The 23,524-nt window shown below is 38.9% G+C and overlaps 1 protein-coding gene across 3 annotated transcripts in view; it reads left to right on the top strand.

The window, feature by feature from the left end:
- The window catches only part of PPA2 (inorganic pyrophosphatase 2), a 45,543-nt gene extending 35,374 nt beyond the window's left edge, over positions 1-10,169 (top strand). For all 3 annotated transcript variants that reach the window (XM_059844215.1, XM_059844216.1, XM_059844217.1), the window contains 5 exons: positions 1,330-1,457; positions 3,218-3,303; positions 4,317-4,386; positions 8,891-8,930; positions 9,988-10,169. In XM_059844215.1, the coding sequence (XP_059700198.1) occupies positions 1,330-1,457; positions 3,218-3,303; positions 4,317-4,386; positions 8,891-8,930; positions 9,988-10,016 (353 nt within the window). In that variant the 3' untranslated portion in view covers positions 10,017-10,169. The remainder of the gene's footprint in view (positions 1-1,329; positions 1,458-3,217; positions 3,304-4,316; positions 4,387-8,890; positions 8,931-9,987) is intronic.
- Positions 10,170-23,524: the final 13,355 nt, after the last annotated feature.

Here is a 23,524-nt window from a genome sequence, read left to right as displayed (position 1 = left end):
TTAGGCACTTAAAGATGGAAAGCACATGACTAGGTATCAATTCCATGGACTAAGCAACTCTGATTTTATAGGATTGGATAGGCAGAAGAGTATCTTAGCAGAAATCAGTGTCAACCAGATGTCATCAAGTGAGGCATACCTATAGGAGAAGATAATGAAGGAACCAGAAGGAATGAGGAAGGAGACATAAGTGAGTAACTTGCAAAACACTAGAGGAGAGTAACACCATGGAAGGTGGCCTGAGCAGAGTGAGGTTATGAAATAGTTGGTATACTACAGCAGTAAAAAGTCAGCTCCCATTTCCATCAGAAGTGACTATGGAAAGGAAATAGAAGATCACACCAGTTACAAAGTATTTGGCTTCTGGGAGGGACAAAATCCTTTATTACATCAAAATTATTAGAACAGTGTTGAAAGCTTTTCCATGCAAACAGGTTGCCAGGGAGTTAATTTGTTAAGGGCTTGATAAGACCATGCTATTTGAAGTGACAGAAGTGGTGGTAGTCTCCAAGGACAGCCTGTTAAAATTTAATATGCGCGGCAGGTAAGGGGTGGAGGATCAAGAACTGCATCACTGATATGGCAGTGTAGTCTTCAAGCTGAACTGCTGTGATGTTTCATCTCTGTACACACCATGGCAGTATTCATCTGTGCTTCACAAGGGAATACATTCCTCTTTGTGTCCTGTCACATCTTTGCCCATCAGGATTGTAGAGGCAGAATTGTTTGTCCCTGTGAGTATGCAGATTCCACAAGGTTATCAGTAGAGTTAGTGTTTAGAGCTCCTAGCACGTCTCTGTCATGTCTTGAAGGGGATGAATTTGGGACTAATGTGAGCAAAAAAAGTGCCTTTTAATATAATATTGACAGGTCAACCTGTATTTTGTTTAGAGGTGCTGGTTTAAAGATCCTTGTGTTGAAATTTTTATAGTTATTCTTCCATTATCAAAAAATGCTCATAGCCCCTGCAGTTGCTGGAGAAAAAAATTGCATCAGCGAATAATCTAAGTATTGCAAGAGCTACCTACTGAGATAAATAGGGAATTTTCTTCTCCTTTCACAAATATGGTCCTTTTATTCATTGTACCTCTTGGTCTTAATTAATGAAGGGCAGGGGATGACTGCTTTACCTGCTTAGTATGGTTGTGAAATCATAAGGTAGCAACTATGGGCAGCTATTGTAATAAAGTGAAGTTTACCAATGACTTTGAAAGTATTCAGTGAAATCAAATTGCTGCAGATTCTTTAGGAAAATTATAAAAATTAATGTTCTGAAACCTGTGAGTGAAAATGATCAGATTTTTTTTTTTTAATCTTTTTAACCTACAGATATCGATGATGTCAAGAAGCACAAACCGGGTTATCTTGAGGCTACAATTGACTGGTTCCAGTTATATAAAGTCCCTGATGGTAAACCAGAAAATCACTTTGCTTTTAATGGAGAATTTAAAAACAAGGTGAAGTTAATGCAAAATTAAATATGTATCATTCTGTTATGTGGACTCTAGAATTTTTGGAATTGTAAAGGAGGAGGCTTAATGAAAAGAATTTTGATGGGAGGGACTTCTGCGTACAATTTGTTAGGCTAGGATGAAATGTTTTCTGCCTTTCATTTTGTTCAGGAAAAATGCATAAGTCATTAATGAAGTCGCAAAAAAAAATTTAGTCCTAATCCTGATGAGATTTACACATGCATCTGTGTGTTTGTAGATGTTTTTCAAAGCATTTTCATTCTCCGTGTCAGAGTAATGAACAGATTGTCTTTTCAGGTGGTTTTGTTGTCCTGTTGGTAAAATTTTCTGACTTTTGTTTTTAGGGTATGCAGTCTTAAGACAATGGATTACAGAGTTTTTCATATTTTGTATTTGCTCAAGGCATACTTTTTTCTGCTAAATCTCTGTAAAAACATTTGAAGTGTTTGGCTTGAAGGCTGAAAAATTACTTGCCTCTTTTTTTAGAACAAAAGAACAGCTTTTTAAACTACTTACAGTAAGAATGACCGGTGTTTGAAAGGAGACCGGACTAGGGAATAGACTTTGTTGGAGGAAATACCTGGATTTTTCTAGAGAAATTGGATGTGATTTGAGTAAAATTGCTTTGCAACTTGTGTATTGTATGCTCTGTGTAGATTATTCTTGGCAAAGAATCACAGGTTTCTCATGAATGATGTCCATGTGTCAGCCAGTTCAGCCTTGCAGGGTGCTGTCAAAGTTACATAATGCCTTCTAACCAGACAGGCAACTTTACATGCTTTGTCTGCTTAAAGAAATGCCCTGACTTCCCTCTGCACTAAAACTGCCTTTTAAATCAATCAGTTGTGGAGTTGTAAGGCTTGATAACCTGATCTCTCCCCTGTTCTCCCAGGAACTGCTCTTAGAGGTGTTCCTGCACTGTAGAGTGACAGTAGACCAGTGTATCCCTGTCAGGCCAGTGGAGTTGAGCCTGGAGGCACTAAATGCCCTGAAATAGCTGGTTTGGTGCACTTGAATAATTCTCGAGCATTTCTAGAGACCCAGGATGTGGCGAGGCAGCTGTGGCTGTGCTCCAGCAGCTCTGGTGAAGTTCACAATGTTCTAGTGGCACTTTTCCAAGTCACTCCTTGTTAACAAATGTGAATGTTCAGTTGGCAGCTTTTTGCAAGTCTAGCAAAAGTCATTATCTGGACACCAAGGGCTTATTTTACTTTAACTTTTGGAAGCTTTTTCATCCCACCCCCAATATTATTTTTCATTCAAACAAGCAGAAACTGTTAAGCAGCTGACGTGTTACGTTCTTGCAAATGCTTAAGTGTATGATTGGGCATTAATAAAGTAAATGCAAATTATGCCTCTAGAGGGGAAACCCGAACTGTGACCTGCATCTGTAAGGGTGGAGTCATAGCTCACACACTTGATCCCTATTAGAGCCTGGTTCAGTTTTCTACAGCAGTAGGGATCTCTGTAGCATCTAGTGCTGATTTCATTTCTTTCACGTAGCATTTGTGTTTTGTGGCTGCAGACTGAGGGAAAGTCCTGAATGTGTTGCCAATATATTTGATAAACAGTGAAGTTTGTTTCTTTACATAAAAAGGGTGTTACATTCTCCAGAAATTTAATGAGGCCTCAAAGGAGGTGCCTTAAAATAACATAGGAAATAGCATGTTTTAATAAACTAGTTCTGTGGCTTTTTTCTGTTTAATAACATTTTAATTTACAAAACTTTCCTTGTTGTAAACTAGGATTTTGCTGTTGAAATTATTAAATCTACCCATGAACACTGGAAAGCTTTGCTTCATAAAAAAGTTGATGGAGGTGCTGTAAAGTGGTATGTATCCAGTCACATCTCTTGCTCTTCATATTGTACTATACTGGTGCTATTCAACAAGTTGCAGCTGTCCATGAACTGCTTAGATTTTTTTTAAATTTGAGATGACAGGAATATTAATGGGCTTGATGATTAATTGATAATAAAGCATGATTGACTAATTGCTCCTTGTATGATGATGATTTTTACTGGTAAGTGGCTCCAGAAATGTATTGATTACATAGGTATGACATTCATTACTTCAGCTGTTGAGAAATGGTACCAGTGTTTTGTTTGTTCAGAATTGTTTTGGGAGAATCTTGGGCCTCTCGTCACAGTTCATTCTGTTGCTTTGGGGAATTGAAGTTTGTGCAGTTTATTCTGTTGGACCTTAAAAACTGATGATCAAACTCATTTTTGGTGTGAAAGGATACAGATTCATAGGGAAGCATTTCTGCCAAGGATGTGGTCCCAGAGTTTGTCTGGAAATACTATAGATATCTGCTGCTTTATGTACATGCAGAATTTTGGCCTGTTTTTCCTTCTTGTTGGATACTACAGGTGGGTTGCTGAAGTAACCTGCTGTTACTTCCATGATCTGCCTCCACATCTGGCTATCCTGCAAGGCACAAGAGATGAGTGTACTCACATCATCTCTGCGAGTGATCTAGGCGTTCCTGAGCTCCCTTGGGAAGTGCCAGTTTATTTCTGCTGACTTCTTGGGGGATTTAGCTTCTCGTCTGTGGTCCTCTGCACTGTACCCAAGCTAGCAGCCAGAAGCATTGAGTGTGAGCACTGCTTGCATTAATACAGAATACACAACCAAGACACCTCGTCAAACACAGAGAAACAAAGAGCACCCTTCCACACACCTGTTCCTTCCAGCCTTACTTTGTGGCTTTCGCTTCCTCGTCTCTTGCAGATACACATTTCTGAGCTTTATAGGTGATGGGGAGTTTTTTTCCATAAGTACTGAATTGTGTGTGGCTCTTTTCCTTTGATGGATAAAGCAGGTTTTTAATTTTATTTTTCAGCACAAATATTCTGGTGAGTGACAGCCCATTTTGTTGCAGCGAGGAGGATGCCCGATCGATTGTGCAGTCAGTAAGGATATTTACATTTTTTCACCCTTTTTTTTTTTTTCTTTTAATGATTAATTGAAAGAGACTGTTCAGAGCTCCAAAACTGAAATAAAGTAGCTAAATTGAAATGGTCCTTCCTTAAGCAAAAATTTAAGTAAAAGGAGGAGCAGAAAGGTTGTAAGGGAAATGTAAGTGTTGTGATATAAACCTTTCATTGCAGTGGTCCAGTTGTGCTTTCTGGAAAGTTCATTACTGTTCTGGTGGAGTTCTTTTGTTTTTTCTCCTTCTGTGGTGCTGTTTCTTCTGATCCTGAATAGCAAGATGGACTGCTATTTGTATCTAGCCTGCTGTCTTCTCTGTCTCCCCTGTTGCCATGAGTTACCACCCAGTGTTAGAACTCATTGACAAGCTCACTGTACTCCCTAATCACTAAACAGATCCTTTGTTTGTCTACTTGCATAATTAAATGCAATGCTGTAAGAGAGGGGATGCTTATTTGAATGTTTCTTAAAGAATACCTGTCATATTCTGAAAATTAACATAAAAATAAAACATGCAGGTTTCCTGTTCAGGCAAGAAAAATGTCCTGCAGGTTTGATGCTTTCATGTGCAAATGTTAGTGGAGGAGAATTTTTTTCATTTCAAAATACACTAGTTTTGGTGCCAGAAATTAAGCAAGGTTACCAGAAATTACATGGGAAAATGTGCCCCCAAGTATTACTTTTTCTTTTCTAACATAGGCTGTGATTGAGCCTGTGCTCATGACCACATGAGGTACTTTGCATGTGTGCATGGCTGCCAGGGCACCCAGTGTTTTGCCTCAACAGTCCCAGCAATTATGCAAGTTCAGGTGTCAAAGGACATGTTGTCCACTGTCTGTGCAGTTAACATTCCAACAGCATTTCTAGTAAGAATGTGCTTCCTGGATGCTGTTGTGTCACAAGCAAATGAGAGTCCCAATTGGAAAGAAATATTGGTTTAAATCATAAAGATGTGTCAAACCAAACTTTTTTTCCTATTCAGATACATTGCTTTCAGCACTTCTTTTAAAGCATCTCTGTGTTGCATTTGTGAATGTTGATTAATGGGACTGTAAATTTTAAATGAAACTCATTTTGGAATTCAAATACTATTTTAGACATGTCAGTCACAGCTATAAGCAAGTATTTACCTTCTCTGTACTTCCAAATTTACAATAACTGAGTCTTTAAATGTAACTAAAGCTTCAAGTCCAAATATATTTGAATTGTGACAAATGTGCAAAGGAAAATTTCCTTTTGCATTCTCTGCTCTTTATACTTTGAGGCATGCAGGGTAAATAATCATTAAATCAGCCGTATGTCTTACTTTGTTTCTCAATAACAAATCTTTTTTTTTTTCCCCGTGGTTTTTGGGGAGGGGAGGAAGTTGGTAAAATCAGTTCATAAAAGAGATACCTTGTATCAAACTGTAATGCCTTTCTTATCTGAAAGCTTCCCTTCTTATCAAATAGTATGACTTCCTGTCTTTTTTTGTGCCTCACATTCATTTAAGTGGTGTTTTTGTGAAGTTGTTTCCACATAGTCTTTTCCATCATTCTGTTTCAGTTCAGTCTAAGTATTTTAATTACATCTTTGTAGGGTGCTGCCTCTTGGTGCTTTCCAGACAGGGAAAATATGCAATACTCTATTATAAATGCTGTTGTTCATACTGCATGCAGTTGCTGATCTGCAATAACTAAAAAAGTAAAATGGCCTTGAGATAGGAATAATGGACAGTTGAACTCTAAATGAAAGCAGGGAGGTTGACTTGCACATTTTAAGCAGGTATCTTTTTGTCTAATACACTACACTGCATGCTTTGGTTGTCAGACATTCATCTCTTTCACACTGAAGTGAAAGTACGTGAGTGTTGGCTGCAGAATTTTAATGGCTCTGGTGATTTCAAATGAAAGCTGCCTGTGTTTGCAGAGGGTTTTGTTTGGGTTTTTGGTGTGGTGTTGGTTTTTTTTTTTTTTTTTAATTTAAACCAAAAGCAGACATATTTCCTTATAATTTATATCAATCTATTAGGTCCTTGATAAAAACAAAATAATGAAAGCTGAAGCAGATCTTGTATGCAAGTACAGTGAGAAATGTATTTCAGCTACTGCAAAATTTCTGAGCTATTTCTGCAGTGAGAGCTGGTTCCCTGCAGTTCTTTTTCCAGCATCAGATTTCAGTTGCAGCATTTTTGAGTGAGTGATTATTGCCTTAAACCAGATATATTGAGTTCTCAAAAAATCCCTGGAACAAAACAAAACAAAAAAAACCCCAAAGATACCAAAAGCTGAGAGGCAACACTCACTATTGCTGTGGAAGAGTTTTCATGGTGAGCAAGAGAACTATGTAACAGAACCAAACAGAAAACATTCAAATCCTTACCAAGTGGGCACTAATCAGAATTTCCTGTAGATTTTGACTTGGTGGTTCCCAAGGTAGTCCAGTTGTTCTCAGAATTATTTGACCTTTTGTTACTTTACAGATGAGGAACTAGAGTGGCTTGTCTGTGTTGGGGAATTTCCACTCCACTGAGGGAGTTTCTAGGTGGTTGGCATGTTGGGGGCAAACTAAGAATGATTCCACAGTGGGTAAATTGCCATGACCACCAGTTCCAAAGAGATAGAAGATAACCTGTGCATTTAAGAGCAAATACTGAACATTTGAACCAACCAAAATTACACCAGACCCCTGCAACTACAAATCTAGATGAATTTTAACACTACCTAGTGAACATTTCTGGTGTTCTCCAGCCTCTGAAAGTTGTTTCCTCTGTGTCTCAGCTCCAGTGTCAGTATATGTTGCACACTAAACCCAGGAGTCCTAGAACTTTGTAGATGAATGTGTTAGTGCTAAGATACACTGTTTATTTCAGGCTTTTAAGTGTTGCCATCTGTAAAACTGACCAGAACCACCAAACCTTTGTTTAATATTAATCCTAAGAATTACTTGCTCTGTGAAGAAGCTGCTGAGGACTTTGCAAGTTGGAAAATCTCCAAGACAATCTATATATAGTTAGTAGAGCAATGTTTCTCAGACTTATCACATAATTCTTTCTTATAATACTGGAAAGTGAACTAGGAAAGCTTTGCTTGTCTCTTGATAAAATGCAGGACAGTGCTTTACAGGGAAAAATATTTGACTTTTCCTGATAATTTAAAGAAATCTCCAACCAAATTTGATTTTGTGTATTTATTGATGTGTTTTAAATAATTCAGATCTAAGCAAGAAAGTTTGTTTGCTGCATTTCTCCCTACACGCTTTCTGTGAGGACATTTCCATTTGGGATTTAGTAAAGGTAGAATTTTTTGTAGTGGCCAGTTGTGAACCGAAAGATTGAGGTTGTTCGTCTGAGGTTTGTTTTTATTAATTAATTATTTTATTTGGTTTTTAGATGGTGTTCCAGATTAAAGTGTTGTGTAGTGAAGAGATTCTTGGTTCAGTGAGATGAGATTTTGATCTGGTCATGGTGGGAAAGTACTGAGTCTTTATCTCAAGCTTTTTGAGCAGAAGTGGCAGGCACCTGCTTATAAATGGTGTCCTCTGGATCTCCCTGCCTTATGAGATAAAGCTTGGGTTTTACTGGGAAGAGAGGGGATATTCTGCTGATAGGATCTGGGTTATGTTTGTCATACTGGTACCTCCTTTCAGACCAGTCACATAACCCCCCCATGCAAGTAATTATCCTGGGTAAAGTGGGAAGAAGAATCCTGCTTCTTCCTTCCCTCCTCAGGGGCTTTGTTCTGCTCTTCAGTGTTTAGAGCCCTGTGCCTGCCCAGATTCAGGACGGCTGTGTCACACCAGTGCAGCTCAGCCCGAGTGCTGCTGTGCTAAGGAAGGGCAGTGGAAAATTGTTACATCCTCATCATGAGGCAGGGTGATTCCAGATGTTTTAAAAGTGTCTTTAATTTTGTCCTTTAAGTTACAGGACAAGACAGGCTGTGCACTCCTGTGATTGAATAGTGGCATATCCAGATTTGAAATGCCAGATGTGAATTTTAAAACAAATGGTCGCTTTCTACAGATCTGAATTATTCTGTCAAAAGGGAATTGTAAAAGAGTATAATCACACATTTATTTTAGATGGTTTGCTTGTATTTAATGTAAATTGTATGTGTGTGTATGTATTCACATGCATACCTGACAGTGAAACATGTAAAAATACCTTTCTAGTTATTATACTCTTTAGATGTTAGCAACAAATCCTGTTATTCTCAAAGGTGATACAGTCATCAAAAATCCCCATTGCATTAGGTAAGGTGTTAATCTGTCACTCATTGTTCATGTGCTTGTTTTGTCATTTATGAGCAACAAAGAAATTTGTACAGTGGGGGTGAGAATTCTGTAAGGTAGACTATTGTCCTGTGGGGCAACAGAAAATTCTGGTTTAGTTAATATCTCTTGACTTGAGCATTAAAATACCTTTAAATTTGGGTGCTCTCTATGAAACCTTAAGTACTGAGATGTTGGTTTAGTTTTTTTCCTTATCTTTTTTTTCCTCTTTTTTAGGCACCAGCATTTATGAATGGAGATCCTGTTTCACCAGAAGGTATCTTTTTTCTCAGATGTCATATGACTTCTCTTAATTGCTGGCTTTAAAAATTGACATGAAAACTGTTTTGTTGGAAAAAGGCAATTTTGTGTATATGAAAATTATAGTAGTTATATCCTGTCATATGGTATTGCCTGACTTCTGCTAAATAGAACATGAACAGAAATTCATGAGTGTTTTGTGGGAGAAGATTGCTTTTGAGTGAAAGTGTAGTCCACATAAAAAGATAAGAAGACAAAAATTTTCTCTTACTGATCATGCAAGGCAAATGCATGACATTTATCCTTTTTAAAGGAGATTGGTTGCTTTGCCTTAGTTTTTTATCATTCCTCACAGTAGCTAACTAATCAAATAGCTCCTTTTCCTCAAATTGATATACACTTGAAAATTAGGTAAGGTTAAGTTCTAAAGACAACTGTTCACTATAACTGTTTCACTGTTACAACTGTTTTTCATGTTAACAGAACATGTGTTTTTCTTTAAGAAATAAGAATGTATCCTACATTTTCAGTTTTAAGTACTTTAAAAAAAGATTTTTCTACTGGCAGGAACTATAGAAGACATATGCTTTTTGAGATGGAGGGAGTTACAGAAGTACTAAGTTAAACTTAGTCATGAGCCAAGTGCCAAACTGTTTGAGAAGCAACATCTGTGTAGCCCATGACATGGGAAAGCAAGTTGCATTCCATTTGCCTTTATATGGCATGCCAATAAATAGCTTTATTTACCAAAGTATTAGATCTCAGACCTCTGACAGACAATCAGAGCATCATCTGTCTGATCTGTGATGTTTTCCAGGGATGGACACAACAGTGTTAGAACTTATTGCAGGATTGGTACAGCCAAACTGTTAAAATGAACAGATACTATTTTGAGGCCATGCTTTTCACAGGGTGGGGAATAAAGCTAACATAGCTAATAGTGCTAACATAGCAGTGTTGTTACGGGAGGGAAGGTAGCTGAAAGGGAAGAATGTTGGTTTTTTTAAGTGTTTGTGTATGACTAGTTTTATAGAACTAATGTCACTCTTGTATTTTTTGTTTGTTTGTTTTAGTTGATTCCTGGTACTTTTTTCCCAAGTGATCATCAAGGTCTTCTGAATGTGCATCATCAAATCTTAAAAATCTTCCCTTTCTTTGAAGATAGACAAAAGCACTGATTGTTGGATTCCTGTTGAAACAACTTTTCAACTTGTGTAAACCTTCTCTAATGTAAATAAACTCTGCCATTATAAAATGAATGTTTCCTTTCTATGTCTGTGTAGGGTGGAGCAGAGGGAAGAGGAGGGGTTTGCTTGCTTGTTTGTTTCTGACTCTCAGAACTGCAGAACTGCTCTTATCCACTCATGAAGTGTACCAAATGAGATGAGAGATAAGTTGTCTTCAACCCTGTTCTCCAGATTTTGGCATAATTGAACTTTGGTGTTAATTTCTGTCCAGGGCTTTTCTGGCCACCCTGACTATAATCCGTTTGAAGTTGACAGTAATCTTTATGTAAGAGGCTTAGGAGTTTACCATGTTCTTTGATAGGTGACTGTTTTGTGAGTTGCATTTACTTTTGTGCCCAGTTGTCTCTGCAGGCTTCATAGAGTTAGGAACAGAGCATGCTTGCTTTAAAAAAAATACAACATTCCTCCAAAGATTAATTTGACTAGGAAGGACTAATGCCATAACAATTGAAGTAAGGATGCACGTGTGCTCTCTGTTCTACATCCTGTTTTGATAACTTGCGTGTTTCATCACACAGGAAGGCTTTTCCTTATGGAAAGCTTCCATTTTTAGAACTGTGTATACTTTTGATAATTATTTGTTCAATGAGACAAGATTAATAAAATGTACAGAACTGAGCTTTGTGCTTTCATGGTACAAATATCTGCCATTTTTTCCTACTGCAGGATTATGTCTGGCCACAGTGTTCATTAAAGACAAAAAAGGCAGCTATTAAGCAGAAAGAGAGGAAATGATAATATAGACAGACAGCTTTTTCCAGCTTGTTACTGAGACCAAAGGTGAGCATTGTCTGCTTTGTCCCATGACGGAAACAGAAGGTTAGCACTGCTGACATAGGGTGGAAATGGAAGACAAAGAACTGCAAAAGTTAGGCTGTGGCTTGCCAGAGAGGATTAACTTTTCCTTATAAAGAGTAAGTTTTTAGTAAGAAAGGTTTCACCTTTGGCAATGTCTCTTTGATTTTAGGGTAAAATTTCCCTTCTTTAGACTCCTCTAGTGTATTGTTTAGTGTGTAAGCACCAGTCATTTTGGGGATCTCAGTCTGGGCCTCAGCACTTTAGAGGAGATGTTCTCCCATGTGCATAGAGTTTTGCATTGTTTTATATTCAGGGTTTAAGTGTGATAGGAGAAATGCAACTAAATCTCAGATATTAGGGGTTACTTTTATTTTTTGTAGTCAAGAGAGGTGTTGCATCCAACATACACTTACAGCACTGAGTTCCCATGCTTTATTTTATACTTAAGAATTCTAAGTACATGCAGCATTACACCCTCAGATTTTCTTAAGCAGAGTAAATGTTTCTTGAGTGCCTTGTGTTGGCATGCAGCCTCTCAGATGAGATTCCTCTGGTTAGAGGTGAGCTCTTGCAGCTCGCAGAACAGCTGCTGTATTTTCCCATATGGTAGTTCACCTAGGAGGCTTGCTGTTTTGTGCAGTGCTTAAGGACAGCTGAACAACGAAGGGCACTGTGTAAAATCAAATTATGTTCCCACTACATGGTCACTGCTGTCCTTTTTCTTACCTTTTTTTTTAGACATAGCATGAAAAGTTGTACCCATGTGAGAACCAAATATTGATTACAAATGCACCCGTGCTGAACTGTCAAGAGGGGCCATAAGTTATTTCATTTTTACGTCACGTAAATTTTAGTTGTATTCTTTAATTTCTAAGTATAGTTATGGAATGTGGTTATGAATTTCAGAAGCAAAAATAAATTTCTAAATCAGATAAGGCCTTGTGCAGGGAAATAACAAATAGTACTTGGGAAAACTGAAAACTGAAGTGATCAGAGATGCCTAATACTACCATAAATTTGAAAATGTTTAAGTATTTCTTTCATTGAATATAGAAGCAGATGACTGTCATGGTGAAAGTAGTTGGAAGAAAAGGCAAGTGTTCATGTTCGTTCTTTGAAGATTTTTCCCGGGTGGGATATAAAGATGTGCTGTTACACATAGCCTTGCTGAGAGAATGCACTGGATGCCACTGAAAATTTTCAGAAATTAAGTGTAATGAAGGAGCTGTAGAGAGACAGGACAGAGAAACTAGAATGTATTTTTCAGGTCCTAGGAAAAAAAGTCTGAAATAAGCATTTCTTTTGTTTTATTTTCTCTTTTTTCACCAGGTCTTCTGTTTGTGTTTATTTGCATATATTGTTCTATTTAAAATTGTTTTCATTTTAGCAGGAAGGTAAGTGTAGCAGTGTCCACTTTTCAATAGTTTTATGAAAGGAACTTTTTCATATCTGATACTAATATCTCCTGGAAATGAGGACATGAAGAGAAACATCTCTTTTTCACTTTTTTTCTCCTGGAAATAAATCCATCCTAACTGTATTTTTTTCTGTGTTGAATATATAATACTCACATGTACATACTTCTTTCAAGATACATTTTCGTCCTGATTTCCTCTTTGCAGAGAAAGGAGAGGTTACTTTTTTCTCCCCTTGCTGTTGTAACAGTGAGGGTTCTTTTTACTTACCTAAATCATTAGCTGCTGCTCAAAATAGTACCTTTCACTGGCATGGAGTTCACACATCTATGCCCGCAGTTGAAAGTGGGGTCTGAGTTTTACTTACGTGGAAATAATGTTCATTATTCTTTAAAGTGTGAAAATAAAAGGACTGTGGAAATAGAATGGTATTGTCCCTGTCAGGATGTTATTTTCATGCTGTTAGTAATAATGGATATACTCTGAAAACCTCTGGAAGAATAGGAAGTTATTCTGAGGTATGTTTGGGAGAATTGTTCATAGATGTTATGCAAGGAGATGTTGCTGCTTGCCATAACTTTTCTGTATTTAACACTTGTGAGCTACAGCATAAAGCAGTATTAAACTGATTGAAGTGTTTCATGCTTCCCTTTGCTTTTACTGGGACTGAATCTTTTTAATGGCTTGTATTTCAGTTTTTCTGGTGAAAAGGCAGACCCAGTGTTACATCAGTAGGGTGCAAAGTGTTTGTTTTTTCTGCCCTTGCTGTAAAGTGTAAGGTGATTTCCTATCAGGTTTGACAACCTGGGTTCCACTCCCTGTGGACTGGAGTTCTGGGATTTAGAGAACAAACAGGAAAAAAGCTCACTTTTGTGAAGAGAACAGAAAGAATCTAAGAGGTTCAGGTAAATAAAAATAATGAATAGAATTCTGAATAGGAATGACTGAAATGCTTTAAAACATGCCTAAAAAATAAGGGCAATACATAACAATGCTGATTTCATGCAACTGGAGAGGTCAATAGGATGCACTTGCCAAGGAAGGTTTACCTACCACACAAAAGTTGTAATTGAATCCCCTAAGTGCACAGAAGGAGTGCTTTAATCTTTAGCCATCTGAGTGGGGAAAGATAGTGGAAAGCAGCAGCTGTATATACTGTTGATTTCCTGGGAGTCTCTTGGGTTACGCAGATATGACCTGGGTGCTCAGCAGTGTTGACTAGCTGATACACCCACACAGAGTCTTTGATTTCTTACAGCTCCCTGCTATTTCTGCATTCTGTTCCTGAAGCTACAGATGGGGTCTAAAGAGTAAACCAAAAAAAGCCAAGCTCACTGCAGCAGATTATCACTTTGCAATTATTCGTCAGCTTTGGCTAATTCATTCTTCATCACTTGTTGTAGCAGAAGTTTTCAATTGCTCTGGGCAGAATTCAAGTAGTGCTGCATGTTTTTTTAAAATTTTCATTCTAGATCTGCTCAGTTACAACTGAGTCAATCTTGTCAGTGATTCAGAATGTTAAATCAGTATGTAAGATTTTTGTTGATGATATGCTCTACTTGCAAGGGTCAAAAAAAGGGTTTCTCTTTGTAAGGGAAAATGCAGAAGCCAGAGATAATTTCACTATTCTATGCACAAAGAGTATTTCTAATGTGCCAGAGCACTGCTGCCCTTTAGCTTTTTCCCTAAGAACATCCTCATAAAGTTTGTAGATCCTTTACAGATGTCACCAACTTTAAGACTAACTTTTTTGTTCATTATCTTTGGAAGAAAAATACTTGCATTACTCAGGTGTTAGAGCACATATGCAAATTTGTGTGTTCAGTTGCACACTTAGTTGTTTGCTTCTGTGTGTGTACTAATACTTGCCTGGAAACTAAGGGGTTTCTTTCAGACCTGAAAATCTGGTTTTCTGTGCAGTGTCCAGTTCTAAAAAAATCACTGGATGGTCTTGTAGGCTTCTCTTTTGGGATGAAGAGGGTAAGTGTAGTCACTGAAATGGCTGCACTTCATAGCTGTTATTAGTCCTGTGCTCATTTATTGGTGTGTGTGTGTGAGGATAGGGATATTGGAATGTTATGCAGCTGGTTGGCCTGCTATGTAATCTGCCAGCTGCTGTTGCACCAACTACAAGTTTGGGGATTCTCTCAAGCATTTTGTATTTCACAGTTTTAATTTGCTGAAGAGTAAACATCTACCTGTAATCAGAAGCTTTACATTGGACTACAAAGAATTAACTTTAAATTTTGCTTCTCCATAGTGGGCTTGAGCATACCTTGTGGGCTTGGCAGGCCAAGTCTTCTTTATTCTACCTGTAAAATGCATAGAAAAGTTTCTTTTATGAGTGGTCTGATTTTTAATAGAGACTTGCCCCAGCATTGAGAGGGGAGCTCCTTCCAGTGTCTCAGAAAACATAGGATTCATTCAACTTTGTTTACAGTGAGGAGTGGGCTATACTGACAGGCTTTTTGCAGGATTTGGCTGAAGATGCAGGCTTTGCCAGTCAGACTGATCTGCCCAAGGGTTGTCTGATGGCATAAGTATTTTAAGAGTGAAAAGAGCATCAGTGGTGATGAAAGTTCATGATGTAAATTAGCGTCTTGTCCTTGTGAGTTCTTAAGGAGGCTAGACTCAATTTTTAAGCAGGTCTTTAAGTCCCCTAATGGGCCTATTCATGGGGTTTTTTTGGAGTGCAGAAATGCCAAATTCAAAGCATAACTCCTGACCGCCTGGGATTTTTGAACATTTTAACTTTAAATCATAGGAGACCTAGGAATAAAGCTGGCTTAAGAGTTAAAGTGAAAATATCCTGCTACTTAAAAATTTACAGTGTAGTGAAAAATCACATCTGAGTGGAAACCTGCTTTCCTTGGAGAGCTGGGATGAGAGGGAAGGTACAGTCAGGTGAGGACAAAATTCCCCTGACAGCTGTTCACTGAAATTCGCTTTTTGCCTCATACTGCCTTGCTATAACTAGATTCCTTGTTATGTTATGATTTGGGAATCAAGAGCTTTCTGACTGACAAACCACACAAACCTCTCCCTCACTTATTGTGTCTATAAATAGGGATAGTATCTGTTTACATTACAGTAATGTCGTGGACATTAGTGGCTTAAAAACCTTAAAGATCGAAGAAGTCTGATTTCTAACTGATGTCTCTCCAGCCCTGTAGGTTGACAGCACAAAGCTTCTCAGTGTTCAGGAGTTTTGGGATCCTGTCAAAGAAAGTTTCTATTGCTGTGTGTACGTAGAAGGGAAATCCTGCAAAAGAAAATAGTCAGGATAAGCACTGTTGTGAAGTGCATATGAAAAAGTTGTAGCTAGTCATGCAACTGGGAGAACAAGAGGAGAGACCAAGGGGACTCAGATGTGGGAAAGCAAATGGCATCTCCCGTCCCAGTACAAGAAGAGATTGGAGATATGTTTTTGTGGACCTAAGTGTCACTGCAACCTATTTGTCCCTTATTTGCAAGCTCTGTAAAGGTGTTCTTCCCTGATTACTAATCTGCTTTGTAAAGTCTGCTCTTGGATTCACTTAGCACTTTATCTTGAGCTGGAATGGTTCAAGATAACCTCCAACTGAAATGCAAATTAGTCTTAGATGTCTCTCTTCAATTCACACTTCTTGGAAGAAGTGACACAGTTCTTGAAAATATCATAATGATATTTCTGTGACGTGGGGGCTCTTTGTTGCATACACAGTATAGCTAATCTGAATCATACCAATATCTTTCTGGTCTGCCTGAAAGTGTAATGTATGCAAGTTGCACAGCACGTGATATTTTTCACTGAGTATGTGATCTGGTGATCTCGCGTAAAAGAAATCTCTTCAAAGACGGGGAAGAAATAGGGACAAGGGGTGGGATGGGAGATATGTCCTTTCCCAAGAAGGGACCAAGCAAGCTGAAGCAGTTAGTGAACATATGCATGGCAGCTCCTAAAACTTTAGGATTTTTTCCTTTGAACTTAAAAGCCTAATCCATTTCTAAATATAAGTTTATTAAAATAAGTTTAGCAGAAATGGTTTCTTTATGATGATTAGTTGCATAGTGAATAGATGTAGCTGACTCATTCCCAGTTCTCTTTGGGTTTTGCTTTCTGAATTTTTAAATTATACATTTTCCTATTTAAAAATGCGTATTTTTAAATTACTCATTTCAAAACCATATTGCACTGAAGTATTCTGACCCGTCAAATGATACAGAGTATCCATAAAAATGCTTATTCTGTATAACATCTAGAAAACTGGTTTTTTCTGATTTTAAAGATGCTGCTTTCCAGAATATGAATAATGGAGAAACCTAATTTTGTAGCCATAACCATTTTCTGCATCTATTAGAACTAGTAATCATGATCAGAGAGATTGTAGTAGGTACATCAAAATATACATAGCACCTCAAAGAGCTAACCCTCATAAGAATAAGAAAAAGGTAAGATATGGTAGAAGAATTAAATGCTTTTCCCGTTGTGCCAAGGAGAGAACTTGAGGAGCAGGTGAACACCAGCTGGTTACTCAGGGGCAGTGGCTGGTATGTGAAAGAGGTGAGGTTTATACAGACCCTGACCCCTCACCTTCTATACTGCAATGTCATGGTGCTATTGTTTGACAGTTCTGTGTTATGTGGAGGAGAGTGGCTGCTTGTAACACAAAACAGCCATGTAAGCAGGATAAATTTAGCATACCCTACCTAGTAAAAATGTAGGCTATTGGGACCTTAAATGCATGGTGTTGTATCTTAATGTCTTGCTCACCTGCGTACCACATGTTGCAGAGGTCCAGTAAAGAAAGCCTTTTGTTCACAGAGGAGGTAAAAGTGTGACTACCTTGAGGAAGTTCCCTGGATTCCTTTTCCCTGGATCTAAACCCTGTCTGTTATGTCCTTTTATCAGCTGAATCCTGAGGCTTTCAGGAATGACACCAACCTTCATGTCTTTCTCTAACGCAACCAGACTGAAGAGTTTGTGAGTGAAGAGTCACTGCCTTCCAGGGGTTGAGCTACCATCATTTAAATTGTTTTTGCAAACCCTTTGAGCTGGCTTGGAGATTACTGACCTACCTAGCCTGTGTTACTGTAAAATATTTCTACAGCACTGACAGAGAACTCTCACCTCACACATGGTGGCAGGGGTGGGAAGCTAAAATCTTTTAATACATGAAGAAATTTCTGCACATAATGCAGACCTAATGTAGTCCTTCCTTTCTTCTTACTTCCAATCTTGTATGTTAATGAAAGTATAAACTAGAGGCAATTCCTTTGGCAGGGTGGCTGAAAATATTTGTATGATGAGACTGTAGTCATCCAAGCGGAACTATTCATAGAGTCCTAATAAGTAACTATATTTGTTAGCAGATTTCCATTAATAAGATGTTCTGGTGTAGGAGTCTGTGTATTTGGCTTTTTATTCAAGCTGATGATGTTTGTTTCAGTAGAAGTGTGGTGCTTCGACCATATGCTCAAATGTTAACATGTTTAATGCCAGTGGCAGATTATTTACATTAAAGGACATGGAGCCAAGTTAAACTCAGTTGCAACTTTATTAACTGAATTACAGTATTACTGGCAAAAAACAGCTGTGATAATCAATTGAGTATCTTTTGGGTTTTTTTCCTCTCTAATTTTTCAAATGGGCTGAGGCAGATCTGTTCTTGTTAGAAGTTGTGCTCTAATCACTACTTTAATCTCTTGTGCAGCAGTGTAGAGAGGGAGTGCCAAGAGGTTGTCTGCTTGAACCTGAAGCTCATGAGAGTGAGGGACAGGAGGATGAGTATATCCAGAATTTTATTCCATCCTCCCTCCCTCTTGTTAGGGGACTAGAAAATGTTACATGTCTTTCTTTTGACAATGCACAATTCAGCTATGTTAAATTAAGCAGTAGTTCTGGAAGAGAGATTTTATGGTAAGACTGATGCAGTTGAGTAGACTGTCCTCAAAAGGCTGTTGATGCACAATATCTGACTGTAGCAAATGCCTCATGAGCTTTCCACCTCTCAGATCAGGCTTTCAAAGTTTTATAGCTTTGATTATTTAAATGAAGCAAGGGCATTTTGATAGAAATATCTATCAGGAATAACCAGACTAAACAAGTCAGCAGATTTGAGGAAGTGGTAACTGAGCTAAGTATGACATGAACAGTTAGTGATGGACATCTCTGTTGCAGCCAGAGGAAATGGTCTGTTCATAGATTATGTCAGAAGTGGAACTGCAATGCAGGAATGAAATCTCTGTACTTTGTTTTAAACAGTAAGGAATAGGGCATTACTTGGTGGGGTCACAGCTAGTGGTAGGGTGACGTGTCCGTGAAGTGCAGAATTTGAAAGAGCATTCAGCCTTTAAAAAATCACTAAAACCCAACTCCTAACAACAGCCTGAAACCCTGGATGATCATTAAGCCAGTTTGGAAAGAGGATCAGAAAAGTCTCTCTTTATCCAGTTCCCCTTTCCATCTGAAAAAGAGAACCATCTGAGGAAGGCAGAAAGGAGAAGTTCAACGGAACTTTTATGGTTTGTTTGTTGGCAAACACTAGGCCAGTTTTTTTCTTCCTTTTTTCCTCCCTCTTTTCCCCTTCCAAAGTTGTTAATTCTAGTTAGGCCCATTTCAGATGTTCGTGGAGAGTGCTGACAAGGACTTAGCATCATAGCATGATCCAGCCACTAGTGATTTCTGCAAAAGATGGACTTCTGGCATCCCATGTGAAATACGTCTGCCTTCAGAGACATTCTGACTGTTTTTGAGAGAAGAAGGCAGCAGAAGAGCTGAACAGTGGAGAATGAAAAGCTGAGGAATTTACACAGAGGAAGAATTGATCTGCCATGTGGATTAGGCAGCAGTAGAGCCCTAGACAGTTTTCTCCTTGCTGAGCTGTTGCTTCTGAGACTGGGGATAGTGAGCATGCAGGCAAGGTGAGGGTTGTGTGCTCCTTTTTGGAGAACATAGGTTTGTAGGAAGTGTTGGAACTTGAGTTGTCTGGGTGCTGAAGGTGAAAAATGTGATATATATGAAAACAAGAGACTGTGAAGTTGAAAGAAGCAGATTTATGTGAGGGATCTTTTTTTCCCACCTTGTGCATTACAGTTCTGATTTTAAACTTGTGAGCAGGAGTGAATGAAAGAAGGCCCTTTTGCCTGAGTTTGTGTCTCAGAGCTCATCATCTTTTCTGTATCATTTGCAAAACCCTATGACACACACTGACCACAGCAGCTTGTTTCTCATTCTGAGAACATGGTCAGACTGTGGTGAGGGGTTAGAGAGGTGGTAGCCTCAACTTCCCCAGTTATTTTAGGCCCCAACCACTTCTGAAAGGAGCATGATCTTAGGAGGGAACAGTTGATTCATTCACTTAAAAGCTGTCAAGCTCTCAATCTATCTTGTGTTATTTTCCTTGTTACAGTGTCTTAAGAAAAGATCCTGTAGGATGCATGCACTGACCCAGGAAGAAAAACAGCAGTTGGAAATGTCAGGTGGAACAGAAGTAGTACTTCCACGTTTGCAGAAACCTTTGATCCATGCATTCACCATGTTTTTTCAAATTTTTGTTAATGGCTTTTTTTTACTGCCCTGTATCCAGTGACTGGTCCAATTCCTTGTATCAAGTTAGAATAGACAATGGTTTATTTCATTAAGGTGATCACTTATGGAGGTTGGTTGGAGAGCACAGTTCAGTGGTGCAGGCAAATGAAAAGAAATATGCTTGGAGGAAGTAGCCATGTAAATATTAGGTCAAATTTAAAACTGTCAAAAACAAATAGTGGGCTCAAGTCTGGTCTAATTTTCCTTCCTGAAGTACTTGGAAATTTGTCTCGCAATCCAGATCTCAAATTTGAAGCCTGGTCACGCTTTGTGAAACTGAAGACTTACTACAGATGTTGATTTCTACACGTGATTTAGTGGTTTCAGCAAGTGGCAGATTTACAACATCAGGACTTTCAAGTTTTATTGCAGACGGAGTCATTTAGTGACCTTTGGGTGACTCTCGGTTAAACACCTACACACAGGGAGCGTGGCCTTGGGCAGTGGGGAAGGGCAGCCGCCTCCCGGTGCTCCCGGCCGAGGGCAGAGCCGGCGCGCCCCGCACTTCTGCCCGCCAGCAGCAGGGGTAGCTCCGCCGCTGCTCCCCAGGGAGCCGCTCCCTGCCTGCTCCTGCTTCCCTGGCAGAAGGGGCCAAGGCAGCAACCACAGAGCTTCTCGCCCTCGCTGCCTGCGCTGGGACGGCGACAGGAAAGGGGAAGTGGTGCAGGGTGTCGGCTCAGAGGAGTGCTTTTCTGGGAGCGTGCTGCTGCCTGTGGAGGTGTGCATGGAGATGGGAGTTACTGCCGTTGCTTTTTCTTTCTCCCACTCCCCTGCAGGACTTGGTTATGAAGTTTGCTTTTTTGATGTTGAAATGAGTTTGTGGCAAATGCTGCAATACCCTGAGCTGAAAAAGCCATTTGAACCTATAGGAGGCTTTCATGAGGTATGGAAAGAAGGAAGGTGAGCTGAGGGAAAGCAAATGACAGCTTCATCCAGATTAGCTTCCAAGTTAATGCCACATGGCAGTCAGATGACTGAGCGCAGCTGCATGGCTGCATGGTCACATTATTCACATCCTCACTAAGTAATTTGTTGGTTACATCAGAAGGACAAGTCAGGGAAGAGGAAAGCAGAGGGACTGCTGGGACCCACTGTCATGTGGCATGGGAGAATCTCTGGTGCTGTACTTCATGCTGGGTAGTGAAAACAGTGAAATAAATATCCTTGTGCACAAAGCCTGCTTCTGTGAAAACCCAGGCCTAAAGGACAGCGAAAGAAGTTTTGTCCAAATAAGTAAACACTCACAGATTGTTGACTTCAGCACTAACTTTTTTCACATGAAGAGACATGGTGGCAGGTCTGGGACTGCTGGCAGGCACAAGAGGAAGAAGCATTGAGCTGCATGGGCAGTATTTACTGCTCCCATTTCCTCCACAGCAACAACTGTGGGCGGGTCTGGTTTTAGTGCATATCTCTCGAACTGGCTTTGCACATCATGCATGGTGTGGAAACCACAGGTTGGGAAACCTGACCTAGATGAAGGGAAGCTGGTGAATTACTGCTCTCAGCCTGTTTGAAACTCCAGTGCCACAAGGGAATGCTGCTTCTAAAAGGAGTTGTTACCATTTAGGTGCGGCCAGCCAGTGGTGGTGTTCCTTGTGTGATCATTAGCAGAACTGCTGAATCAGACAGAGTTTCTCTAAACTGAGTCCAACACTAAGTGCAGAAATTGGGTAGAGGAGGTAGAAGCAGACACGGTAGTGGCTAATTTAGTTCTGTTCCTGTAATCTTTGGTTTCACAGAACACATCAGAAAAGGATATGAGAGGCACCTATGGGTTGTGATGGAGCAGCTCCTGGAGAAAGTGTGTGAATTTGAAAGCCATGGAGTAGTTGAGACATCAGCTTCACCTCCTCTAATTACAAGGGGAGAGAAAACTGGAATAAGGGGTTAGACTCTGGCTAAAGGCAAGTCCTGTGAGGCAGAGGATATCCTCAAGTGGCTGTGGCCACTTCTGTGGAAGGGCAGGAGTGAGAGGCTCTTCACTACTGGCTGCATAATATTTCACTGCCATTCTGGAAATGCTCCAAATTTTCAGTACTTTTTGCTGAATTTATATATAAAACAGCCTTGTTTATTTCATGAGGCTGTTATGATACGTCTACTCTGCTGGTTTTTGTGAAAACTGCTATACTTTAGTAAAAGACGAGTGGGATTTTATGAATTTGAAAGATCTCAGACGAGTTGGTTGTGAGTTCTGCATTTTTTCTTGAAAAACACACACCAAACAAGCCTCCTCAAAACACAAAAGGCATTAAAAACAGAGGTTATTTTCTCATTGGGGAATTTTGAAATGTTCAAACCAAGCAGCTGTTTTTTCAGCTGTTGCAGGTATTAAACAACAGCAAGAAAATCCTCTGCTATGACCTGTCACAGGAAATAATCCTTTCTTGATCATGCTGAACAGCCGTGTTCATTGCTCCTCCCGCAGTAGTAATATTCAACTTCTCAACTTGTTACCTGCACAATGACTCGTCAAAATTTTAAGCTAATGGTATAAAATATGAAATAATGAAATTGCAGATGTTTAAGTGCATCTTTGGGATTCATAAATTGTGGGAGCTATAGTGAATTGGTAGGAATGAATTAGGTTTTTGGAAGTGAGTGACTGAAGATATTTTTGCTTTTTAAAAATGCTAAATGCTTTTGACCTTTCTCCCCATTGCAATGCAAGTGAACACCTAATAACACCACTTCAATTTTGTTGCTTTTTTGTGATAATAAATAACATTTACTTTCCATGGTGATACTTCAATTATGCAAATCAAATTCTCACTAATGGCTTTTTTTCAGACCCCATAAATGTGGAGTGTAATTTTTTTTTACTAAATAAGTCAGAGGAAATGCAGCACTGACAAAGGTGGTCAGATGCATTTTGGATCCTCTGTTTAACTACATCTATGCTGTGGAATCACTTAGGAAAAAAAAACCCAAAAGCCAGAAAGCTCCAAAAAACTAGTGGTCTCTATAAATGTTAAGAAATGGAAATCATTATTAGAATTACTGTGGTTTCTGTTGTTATTGTCAATAAGGGAACTGTTGCCAATTTATTTCACTTAACAAGTATCAGTGGAACCAATCCTGAAAAATATTACTTTGGGAATATCCTGTAAGCTTCCTTTACTTGGAGACCAATATTTATTTCTGGCTTCAATCTGCTTATTGTTTAGATTAAAATCTGCTTTGCATGGTCAACATAGTTAAAAGCAAGCAGATTGGCTTCTGACTCCTACATTATCAACATAAGAATAATTGCACTTACAAATAAAAAGGCAGGAAATAACTTGCATTACTTGAAAAAGAATACAAAGCTTTCATGTACACAGATTTTTAAGGTTAACAATTACTTTCCCTTCTCTTTCTCCTGTTTTCAAATCAAAACAGAATTCCTATCCCTAAAAAGCACCAAGAACTCAAGAACAAGCAAACCACCCCAAAAGCTGAGAAGGCAGTGATCAGTAATTGCTGGTACAAATAAAAATGGACTTCTGCTGTGTCATTTCTAGAATCATATTTAAGAATGGTACAGTGACTGAATGGCTGCTGCACTACAGAAATAAAAACACAGGAACATACCGAG

Source organism: Haemorhous mexicanus, chromosome 4, assembly GCF_027477595.1.
Source record: "Haemorhous mexicanus isolate bHaeMex1 chromosome 4, bHaeMex1.pri, whole genome shotgun sequence".
Classification (NCBI taxonomy): domain Eukaryota; kingdom Metazoa; phylum Chordata; class Aves; order Passeriformes; family Fringillidae; genus Haemorhous; species Haemorhous mexicanus.
Note: the sequence above shows the minus strand (reverse complement) of the source record. Positions and strands in the feature narration are given on the sequence as shown.